This window comes from Microchirus variegatus, assembly GCF_963457635.1.
Source record: "Microchirus variegatus genome assembly, chromosome: 17".
Classification (NCBI taxonomy): domain Eukaryota; kingdom Metazoa; phylum Chordata; class Actinopteri; order Pleuronectiformes; family Soleidae; genus Microchirus; species Microchirus variegatus.
Window position 1 is genome coordinate 19,822,348 of NC_139818.1, and position 11,438 is coordinate 19,833,785.

General features: G+C 40.5%; 2 protein-coding genes across 4 annotated transcripts; one reads left to right on the top strand and one right to left on the bottom strand.

Annotated features, from left to right (window-relative positions):
- Positions 1–383: 383 nt before the first annotated feature.
- dcun1d3 (defective in cullin neddylation 1 domain containing 3) lies at positions 384–3,714 on the bottom strand (the record flags this gene model as incomplete). Its single annotated transcript, XM_083904212.1, has 2 exons — positions 384–924; positions 3,275–3,714. The coding sequence occupies 2 exons, from the start codon at positions 3,712–3,714 to the stop codon at positions 384–386; spliced, it is 981 nt and encodes a 326-aa protein (XP_083760338.1).
- Positions 3,715–7,005: 3,291 nt separating this feature from the next.
- On the top strand, positions 7,006–10,499 carry lyrm1 (LYR motif containing 1). Of its 3 annotated transcripts, XM_083904210.1 has the most exons (6): positions 7,070–7,089; positions 7,180–7,250; positions 8,349–8,547; positions 8,660–8,720; positions 9,472–9,503; positions 9,596–10,499. In XM_083904210.1, exons 3-6 carry the CDS (start codon positions 8,383–8,385, stop codon positions 9,707–9,709), a joined length of 372 nt encoding a protein of 123 aa, XP_083760336.1. In that variant the 5' UTR covers positions 7,070–7,089; positions 7,180–7,250; positions 8,349–8,382; the 3' UTR covers positions 9,710–10,499. The 3 variants fall into 3 exon arrangements, with proteins under 3 accessions (XP_083760335.1, XP_083760337.1, XP_083760336.1); XM_083904209.1 differs by lacking the exon at positions 7,180–7,250 and having other exon boundaries at positions 7,006–7,089; XM_083904211.1 differs by lacking the exon at positions 7,180–7,250 and having other exon boundaries at positions 7,006–7,089; positions 8,349–8,541.
- Positions 10,500–11,438: the final 939 nt, after the last annotated feature.

Here is an 11,438-nt window from a genome sequence, read left to right on the forward strand (position 1 = left end):
CCGTCTGTGGGAAAATTTTATGGCTTTCCGTCGTCTGCTTTTGAAACTAAGCCTTCACTCACTGTGCTGGGTAATGTTAGCTTGGTGTGGGTTAAAATGGACCACGTCCATTTACTAAAAACACACATGGGAGGAGGGGAAAAAATAAAATAAAACAATAACTTAAATATAAGAAGTGCTTAAAACAAAACAGTTCATAGAGCCCTTTCAAAAACCAAGGAAAAAAACAACAACTTATAAAGCAGGAATCTCCACCCAAAAGAAAAGGAGAGCAAATGAACAGCTGTAATGATAATACTAATATTTATCCAATGATTCACAGATGTACAGTTCACTTATAGGTCATTTCCTTCCCTCTCTTACAAATATCTCTTATTTTCTTGTCAGTGGCCCCCCCACGTCTGTGAGCCGCGGCTTCCCTCTGTTTCAAGTCTGTCTGTTGTCGGAGAACACTCTGTGTCAGTACACCTCCCCTCCTCCTCCTTCGCCATCAGTGCTTGATCCTCCCTTTTCCTACGCTCCAACTCCCACTCCACAAAGGTGTCGAAGAGGCTGGGCCAGGCCTCGTCCTCGCTGTAATTGCTCAGGTCAGGCCCAATTGCCTGGGTGAAGTTGAGGAACATGTTCCATGTGTCCCTTGAGATACCCCGAATACTTGAGGGGTTCTCCGATAAGAAGTCCAGCCACTGCTCCAGGATCGCAGGCGAGTCCTGAGTGAAAACCAGGCGCCACAGGGCAATGGCAATGTCTCGCTGCAGAGACCGTTGTCCCTCCTCCGCGTCTAAGCCAAACTGGAAGGTAAAGCGGTACAAGTCCTTGAAGTTCTCCTCACCCTGGGCGTCCACCAGCATGCAGGGGAAGCGTGAGTATATGCCTTTGAGGCTGTCGGCCTGGATGGCCTTGCAGCCGTCAACAAACTCCTTCCTAATGCAACAAAAGAATACAGAACCACAGGTCAGAATGATAATGGAACAAGATTATGGGAGACAAAAACAAAGAGGGTTATCAAGCAGTACAGTACGGTTCAGCTTGGCACAATGCAGTTTTGAATGGTACATCCTGATCTGACTCGAGTCTCCATCGTGGGGTGTGTTGGCCAGATGCACAAATTCCATAGTTAATTATGCAGCTACATCATCTACGTATATAGCGTGACATCATACCAGTGCAACACAGTGTAGCTCGCCAATAAATTCCACAGAGAATAAGAATGCGACACAGTAAACAAACAGCAACAACGGAGGACACCCAGCATTCCTTGTTTTTTTCTTCTTGCTAGAGTAATCACATATCTTATCAAAATCACAGGCCATGGTAGTGATAGTCCCGCATGACTGCATGACTAAGCCAATATCAGAGTCTGCAAATTTGTTCTTAGAAATACTTCTCCACACACTCTTCTCAGGGGCTTTGGTGTTGCAACTGTCAACTCAAGAAGACAGTTTAGTTTGTCTACGTCCTCCATTGGCGTCTCAAAACAACATAACATCACTGTTAGCAGATGTATTCACCTCACACTCTACTGGACAACTTTGTTAATTACTTTAAAATCAGCAGCGATACCCTGACGGGTATTTACGGTCTTCTAATTTACCGTTTTCTGTCAACTAATCAACAGACTGCAGTGCGTCTACCTCCACCCTGTAAGAGCTGGACTAATGTGCCCAACAGAAGTCCGCCCTTCTCGACGTTTGACCGTGGAAATGCAAATGAAATGAACTGTACCACTTGGTAGACACAAAGCGATTGGTTGCTAATAAAAATTCTTCAGCAATACTCCACATACCTACCACTCATCTGTCAATCATTATATCAAACCCCACCCTTTAAATGGTTGTGATGGGGTCAATCAGGTTCAGATGGAAATCATTGGGAGTGAGTGGGAGGACATGTCAGACAAATCTACAAGGGCAAATAAACATGCGCTCGATGCCTGTTCTGTTTTAAAGGCAGAATCAGCTAAATAGCTACTTATCTTTCCAGAAAGCCAAAACAAAGCACTGTGAAGTCATCTCATGTAAACAACAGGGCCTGTGTCTAGTACCGCATTACGAACATGAACTAACAAGGAAGGCACAGCCTTTATTGTTAAACAAGCTGTCAGTGAGTTAAACTTGTGGATGTAATGCTCAAGCACGTCTTGAACAAACCTGGTGTAAATAGCAGGAAAAACAGAGATTTTATCAAGAACATTAATCAGGGTTCCACTCCAGAGCCAAGGTCGTACTATTGTGTAAGGGTAGGTCACACAAAATACTTATTTCCATTTTCTTGATACGTTCCAATAAAGTGACTGAGAAATAAATATACTGTGTGGTCATTATGGCGATGCTAAAACAACAAATCTAATGGCGGCCACAGTCTTTTGCACAGTACTGTATAAATGCAAACTTCTCATGCTTTCCATGCAAATCTGACAAACGCTATTTTCACTTCAGTGGTGTGGGCATCAACCCAAGCAGATACATACAGTGAGAGTGTTTATGTAGCCCAACAACAATATAAGCTTTCAAAGACGAATGTAATACAATCGAGCTTCAGTAAGCATCAGTCGACAATGAACCATGTTGGTAAAAACAGGGTGGTATTGTCCAAAGCCTCTGGATGGAAAACTGCTGAGCTAAAAAAAAAAATCAGAGAGGGGGAGCAGTGGCAAGCGACCCGATCAGCAGGCAACCCTATTCATGTACACTCGGCGTGCGAGTGTAAAGCAGGATATGTTTCCTCTGTGCCCCCTACCTGACAGTGAGAAACTGTGTGTATAGGAAAAGCTCAACAGTAAAGGTCTGAGGTGGGATGAATAAACCACTCCACACTGTAAAGAAGTAGACAGCCAAACGGTTCCGAACATCGCCAACAAGTCCATTACCTCGACTATTATTTTCATAATTAACTTTACCTTTTATTTTTCCTGAGCCATCTTTCAACCCCTTTTCATTTTACTCTTCATACTGCAACAAACACTTAACGGCTGTATATTTTGATTACCTCTTTATCGAAAGCATTAGCAAAATAATTAAGTTGAATCACACAAGATACGATATAACACTTTAGAGGTGTGGTAAAACTGAACAACTTCACAAATGGCTCGGTTTGCACTGTACTTTAATTGAGCACTATAAAAGATTTTTACTAGCTTGTGTGTAAACTGTGGCTGGTGTGTAAAAAGGTAAATAGCCAAGGACACTGTGCCATCGAAACACAATAAATGTTTCTCTTTTAATACGTTTGACTGAAATAGTCTGTTTGCAGACACATGACAACTTTACTTTACCTTGTAAACTTGCACATGGTGGCTGCTTGAAACTTCCAGGCTAGAACAAGCACACGGAACTCTGCGGGGTCCACACAGAGGTCATTGCAAAACCTCTCCATGCCTTCCTCCAAGATGGCATCTTCCTGTTCATCCTTGTAGCAGTAGAAAAGCTCCTCGATGCGCATCAGGGACAGCTTCTCGCCCTCCAGATACTCCTCCTTGCGTGGTTCCCCCATCACTGAGGAAATGACAGGTGTCTCCACTGTAACTTCCAAGGCCTTGGTGCCATTCGACAGCTCGCTGGTGGCTTTGCTCGATGGGGCGTTGGGCTCTTCCTTATGACCCCCACCACCACTGCTGCCTTTCTTGTGGTGGGACTTGGAGCTGCTCTCCTTGTCTCCACTCTTACTGCCGAGTGAGGACGTTGGATTCTTGCACTTGGTGACACACTGGCCCATGTCGTCCTCCCTGGTCCGTCTTTCCTCCTCCCCTTCAGTCCCCTTCCGAACCACCTAGACACCTCTGCTCTGGCCCGGTGAGTCGTCTCAACATGCCCCCAGTCCTGAGGTGAAGACCAATTTAACAATGTTCTTTACAGACAACAATCATTTCTGTTTTGAATATAAGTAGAACTATAGTACAACATAAGGTTGTGGTCAGCAAATGATGATACCTGTGCCAAAATCTGCTACAATCCAGGTCTTGTGGTGCTAGATTTCAAAACCCTAAAGGGGAAAGGAAAAACAGTCAGTCAATATGTATAACACATAATATGCTTACATAGGTAAGATAGAAACTGTCACTTAAGTTTCAGGCAGTTAAAATTAGCAGAATTGTATTTGTAATGATCAGATTTACAATACAAAGAACATGTAGAGTTATTAAGTTCTAAAAAGATTAAAAAAGTAATTGACAAAACTTCTTCTTTTTTTAAAAAAAATAGGAACCTTAAAGCATAGAGACTGAAGAAAAATGTGCAGTTTTAGGTTCAGTTCGCTCAAAACAGGTTCTTGTGTGTTAATACACTGATTTCAGGAGCAGCCATAAAACACCCAAGTTGATCAAGTGGTTGATAAGTCATAAAGTCAGGAGGAGGTTACTTACAAAAGGTGTGTCAGATGGCACTGGCCACAGATCAAAGTGTCTCTCTACTCTGCTCCATCACCGCGTCCTTGACATCCACAGTGCTGAAAAGACACATTATTTTGTCACCATAAGCAGAAAGTGATAGCTTCTCATCCACCCACTTGCAGGACTATTTTAAGTCAGCATGCTATTAATATGTAACTTGAGGATACACGTACAGCACAAGATTATTCAATTAATGTACAATTGCAACATCTGCTCTCAACTTTAGAACTGAAAACACATGGTGTACAGTCATTTCCCTTACTTCTTATGCACTTCCTCACATCTCTGGTTTAAAATATCTGATTATTTTATTGAAGGTCCTCTCCTGAATTACAGCTCATAAGATTTTCCATTGAAACCACAACTAAGACCTACCAGCTTTTACTTTATGTGGTGATGACTGATTGCACAATCAGTACACACTCGTCAGGCACCATAATAAAAAAAATCTTGCGAGTATCAAAGCAAATTGGATGTTTGACTGATGATCGGTGCACTGGACATGTTGGGGCATATCTCCCACAGGTGCATTCCAACTAACTTCAGTTAACCAACCTCTGACAGAAGTGTGATGGTTTGTGGTCGACTGTTTTAACTGCTTCACATCACAAGCTAGCACGTCTGGTCAACAGTTTGGTATTTATGTCTTTAAATTATTGACACATTGACAAATCAGTTCAGCTCAGTCATTAATAGGTGTAGGACAATACAAACCTATTCTGTCTTGATTATCCAAAACAAAAGATTTTTTTCCTTCTAAATGACAGCATTATCATTCCATTCCTAAATTGGGCTTTGTGGGGCAACATATCGATCTGGTGCAATATGGCAGGGGCGAAAATACATTTTAATTAACAAATGAAGGCGCTCTACAGTAAATATCGCTGCAACACGAAACTCAGGTGGCTTTTCACGGCTGTTTTGTTTTCTTCAGTTAGACAGATATCTCGATGTATCGCTGTATGATTGTATTGTACTATACTGATCATCATAGAATCATCGTGACATTATTAATACCGTGGAACATGCATCCTATCTGCGAGTTACCCAGTGATTCCCACCCATAATACTGAAACATACATACATACAATGGGCAAACACTTTGAGACTACATCAATGTTAACTCAGGAGAAGAAGAAAAAAAAATTGATTTAATGCAAAGTATCATGAAAACGATGAATATCGACAGATATGAAAAACCGATTGCTTCTGTATTTTTTTGTAACTCCCAGTCCTGTGCCCACACATACATGCACAACATGAGCATCATTGTTAAAATGACATGCAAATTAATTATTCAGTTTCCAGCTGCTTAAATGTGAATATTTTCAGGTGTGTTTGTTTTTTTACCACACATAACAAAAACATAACAAAAACTAAATAATTGTGGTTTGTAGACAAAAGAAGACCTCATCATTTCCAGGTTTGTTCAACACTGTTTAACATTTTCTGGACAAAACAAGTACTCGATTAATCAAGAAAATAATCGTTAGTTGCAGCACCAACATATTGGATACTGGACTACTACAATTTTATCAACTTGTGATTTTCTTTCATTTTTTGCAAGCACAAACAGGATCAAGAGAGCTCAATAATACAGGCACACATGACAACTAAAGTGTCCTGTAATCTTGTATGTGACACTAAGTGACACATGACAATTAAACCATTCTCTAACACAGATTATAATTAAATTGTAGCCGAAAATTTAGTCCTGACACTTAGATGTAAACCGCTTGGCCCTGGCGACGTCGCCATAGCTAGCTAGCATCAGATCGTTTAACTTAAAGTTAGCTATCGGCTAAGCTAGGTCTTTCGGTGAAGACATGGGGGGAAACCACGGCCATTCTTGTAAATAAAACATTTTATGAAAACTATACTGTGTGGAAATAATTACACATCACAACAGGACTGACAGTGCAAATGAATGTGTTAGTTAGTTGAGCAGGGGCAGCGTTTACGAGCAGAAGCGAACTGAGTCAAACTCGTCGCGTTAACTCAGATAGCTAGCTGAATAGCTGTTAGCTGACAGAAAAACTTCCAACATTAACGCCACATTCGTTTCCGCGTTTGGAAAAAGAACAAGTTGGAAAAAAAATGTGATAGTTACCAGAATGTGCCTTCGCATCCATTTTGAATTGTGTTCCCTCTTTGGAGTGAGTTTTAAAGACCCTCCCGGACCACAGCAGCCAGTTTCTTTGTGCTTCCCCCTTCCAGTCATTGAGTGCAGCTACATTAGAGGCATTTTTCCTGCATCACTTCCTCTAACAGCTGATCTTCATCTCCGCCGTGGCAACAACACACACACACACACACACCTTCTCATTTCAACACAGTTGAGCACCACATCGCACCCACATGCACAAATAATGACAGAAACTATTACAAAAGCGTGTGTTTTTTGGATGACATTTCACAGAGATCATATTTAACACGGTGAAAAAAACAAAACACAAAAAAAAATGTTTCTCACATGCTTTAACTGAACTATAAATAGTAAATCGTATTTATTTTTTGCCGGATAACTAAAAATAGCAAAACCATTGCAAACTCTATATGTGATTTTTTTTTTTTTAAAGAGAAGAATTTATATTTCTTTTTACGTCTGCTTACGTCATCAACAGGCGACCCGTGTGTTCATGTTCTCCTTCTGCCCTAGCAAGCAACCCCTGGTGAATTAACGTCGTCTACAGACCCAGTAGGTAGGTTTCATTTTAGCAATGTCACTCACATGCATTTTAATAATTGGAATAACATGAATGTTAAGTGATTAAAATTAATGTCTGCGACAGATTTAGCTCTGTTCCCTGGGACAGCATAGGCTGAGGTGAAGGCTCAAGGAGAGCTAGCATGATTTAAACAGGTAAAACTGGTTAAAAACACATATCTAGTATGCACAAACGCATCGGTTATGTAACTGTTCAATAATGCAAGCTCCACAAATATTATTCTCCCTGTCAGCCATCAGTCTGAAAGCTAAGGTTTTGTTAACAGTGGCGTGAACAGGAATTTGGAAGGGCAGGGGGGAAAACATTAAAAGGGCACCTCCCAAATGTGTGCATGTGAGCAAATGCGCTCTCTCGCCGGTATATATGTAACATTCTTTCTTACCTATGTGTATGTAGATAATGCTGATGAGATATGAAACATAGCCAGTAGTTAATGTGCATGCCGTACCGCACGTTGCTGCATAAGAGATTAAAATTAGTTTTAAATTATCCCTGAACATCACATTTCTCCTCTGGGAAAAAAAATCCCATATTCTCACATACAGGGACATCCTTTACAGAGCAGCATCACTTTGGAGGTGGACATTGGTTCCATTTTCCATATAGCACTGAATATATTATCTTCTTCTATCTATTATTATATAGACAAATGGAATATATATAATATCATTTAATACTACATGTAAGCTCCACAAATATCATACTCACAGTCAGCCATCAGTCTGTTGGATAAGACTTTGTTTGGTTTTAGGGACATCTAGTGGATTACAAAGCTGTAAAATTATTTATTATTATCTAAGGCCTTTAAACAATACTTTATATGTTTAAACTAAATAATAAACATACAATTTGTCACATAAACTACCTGATGAAATTTTGAATGACTTGTCATCAGGTTTCTAAGAACAAAAATGTGTAAATTCATATAAGTTAGCAATAATTGGCTGATGCCGATTTAAAAGTAATGTAAAAAAAAAAAGAGCTTGATTATTTTTTCTACCTCCTAATTGAGCCTTAATTTAGAATTTTAGTATCTCAGAAGTTAATCCCATTCACTCAATGCAAAACTCCTTTACCTTGTGCTCGATTGTGTTTGCTAAATGTTGCATAGTGTTGCTTTAAAGATGTAATCCATCTGAAAATGCAACCAAATTTATTAAGAATGAAGAAGGACGTGACCATAAGAAACCAATAATGCATTGTCACTGTGCTTAATTTCCTCTTTTGTCTAGACGCAAACATCGTTTCCTCAGATTTGAATCCCAGATGACGGCCTCCACGCGCAGGACAGTGCTGTCGCTGTACATGCGGGTGTTCCGCATCGCCCGGACCTGGCAGGCACACAGCGGAGTTACGAGTGAGACGGAGACAGAGAGAAAATACATTTGTCAGGAGGCTCGCACTCTGTTCAGACAAAACCAGCAGGTGTGTGTGAGTGAACGACAACACAGACAACACGCCGCTCACAAAAGAATGAAGAGTATTTTTTTTATGGAAGAGTGCATGACTAATCCTTTATTCTGGGCGCCTTTTTTTTTTCCAGCTCAAAGACCAGGAGTCAATAAAACGGTGTGTGGAAGAATGTGAGGCGAGGATAGAAATAGGTAAGAGTGGAGGAGAGATGGCGTATGTTGTGCTTGCGTAACTCTGGAATGAGTGTGGATTTAAAAAAAGGTGCACTGTTATAATCACATAATGAGAATGTCAGGTTATCATTTTTTGTGATGGGCTTAATGCAGTGAAACATCTGCCAGGTGCTGATGAGGAAATATCATGTGACGGAGTGTGTGTCAGCGTGAGTTCATGATCGTTTCACCTTGACTAACAGCAGTAAACACTGACCTAACTGTCAGTGTTGCTGACTAAAGAAAAGCCACGGAAAGCACAACCATCAGCACAAGCAGGGTTTTTACTATCAACAGTTTCAGGGGCCACATACAACACAATTTGACCAGTAAAATAATAGCATAATAACCAGGAAACAAGAAAAAATAAGTGCAATTTCAACAATATTATGCCTAAATTTACCATTTACACTTGTGCATTAAAACCTACAGATCACAGTGGATCTACAGAGGCCCAAACATATAGTCACAGGTATCTGGAAGTGAAAAATATAGTATTTCACATTGTTATTAGAATCTAAACACAATGTGAAATTTTAACAAATTCATCCTGCGGGCTGGTTCTGGCCCGTGGGCCGTATGTTTGACACCCCTGAGTTAAATCAAATGTGAACCTGGTGAAATGGCTTGTGCAAATACCACTCAGTTGTGTTTTTTGTTAGATCATAAACATAGTACATTTTAAAATGAAAGATGTTGGTAATAATGCCTGGCAATATTGTCTTCATAGGTCTACATTACAGGAACCCGTATCCAAGGCCTGTAAGTTAACATTTATTCAGGTCCATCTTTTATTTTATTCCATGTGTTTTCGGAAAATAAACCTAATTAAATGATTGTGTTGTGTTTTGTAGACCTACTTACCGCCACTGGGCTTGGCGACTCAGAAGGGCAGGAGGCTGCGGGCACAGCAGCGCCTGAGGAAGCAGGCCAAGCCAATCTACCTACACTCTAAGGACGAGACCTGACGCTCATGACGTTTCAACGGTGTTCGCGAAGAGCTCGGGTTACGGAGGACAGGAAACAAGAGCGCGGTCACAGTTGCCAGCACTCGGTGAAGCAGGAATACCTGTCATTCAGGAAAAAAATGTCCGTCTTCATCAGCATCATTTATCACAGAAAAGGAGCGCCGTTACGGCTCAGTCCGTGTGGTTTGACATGCTATGTATGTAAGGTGTAAAAGTTGTATTTATTTTCCGGGGCACGTTTTGTTAGAAATAAATTAATCTTCAGAGAATGAGTTGTCTTCGTTAAATGAAGTCACTCGCTATGAATACATAATTCTTTCATTATTTAGCTTTTCCACCAGATATATGGACGGTTTGTTTGTTATATATAGTTTATGCACTTTATTTATTGAAGTGTCCCACATCTCACAAAACCCACCAATAAACAGGAGTTTAATTAAAATTGAACAAAGCATAAAACTATCTTAAAAACACACATTGAAACACGTACACAGTAATAGAAGGCACAACTATGGTAAAGATTCTGTAAGATACTGTAGTTATATGGGAGCTTACTGCTAAATATATGCCATCACTACTGTTTCAGTAAAGTTTTAGTAAACAGCTTTAAATTTACAATAACTGACTGTGAAAAGTAATATGCTGCAAAAGTATAGTGGCCAGAAATGTAATGTAAATGTTAATGTTGACATCCTTTGAACAAATAAGACAACAAATGAATCACAATGTCAATGTGTTATTGAAAACATACACGATCTTGAGTTAAAGGCTGGAATAATGATTAAAATCCACCGTGACACAACCCAGGCTGTGTGTGAATACACAAACTCATTTACTTTAAAACAGTAACATAACAGTATTTCTTCCCCTTGAAACCAGCTGCACTGTCAGACTTCATCCACCAGGGGTCACACCACACTTACATACTGAATACTGAAGCCTTCCTCTCTGCAGTTGAATGAGTTCAGCACCATGACTGTGTGTTCATCAGGCTTTACTCAGCATTTGAAGTGCCTGTAACAAAATCTCCCAGATGACATTAAACACACAAAAAAAACACCAAAAACAACTTTTAACCTGAGTTTGAGTTCCACGATCATTTATTTCCAGTTCCTCTTCCTGGTGGACTGTGACACATTCCCTGACACGTATTTGTCTGATGCTCAGTAAATAACACTTGGCTGGAGTGAGGGCTGTTTGCTGCTCTCTGGAGACCACATCACACCAGCGATCGATGAGTGTCCTCACTGAAAGTGACCACTGATGGGAGACGAGCAGCAGCAGCAGACGACGACTGTCTTTACATCGACGCTGAGCAATGACTCACTCGGCTGCACTCATGCTCAACAATGATTCCTGAGTCATTTCATGCAGCGATGGTATTTCATTCACTTGACCTCTTTCCAGCTCACACACAAAAGTGTGTGAGTTTTCTGCATGTACCACATAGGCTGTGAATGAGGTGCACATATTGTATTATTATTATTATACGTATACTGCACAAACGCTGCCAGTGTAGTTTCACACTCTTAATCTGGTGAGGGTGTGCTCACTCGCAGTGGCTTCTGCTGCTGTAGCCCAATCTGCTTCAAGGTTCGCTCACAAATGGGCTTCTGCACACCTTGGTTGTAATGAATGGTTATTCACCTTTGACCTCTGGCATCAAGAAGGCATTTTTAGCCAGAGAACTGCCACTCGCTGGATATATTTTTCTTTTTTGGACCATTCT

What these genes read in the sequence shown, in the direction of transcription:
- lyrm1 (XM_083904209.1), top strand. Translation starts at nt 8,383, where the DNA reads ATGACGGCCTCCACGCGCAGGACAGTGCTGTCGCTGTACATGCGGGTG. An exon ending in GACAAAACCAGCAGGTGTGT is followed by an intron (nt 8,548 to 8,659) that starts GTGAGTGAACGA and finishes TTTTTTTTCCAG; the next exon opens with CTCAAAGACCAGGAGTCAAT. An exon ending in TGAGGCGAGGATAGAAATAG is followed by an intron (nt 8,721 to 9,471) that starts GTAAGAGTGGAG and finishes TTGTCTTCATAG; the next exon opens with GTCTACATTACAGGAACCCG.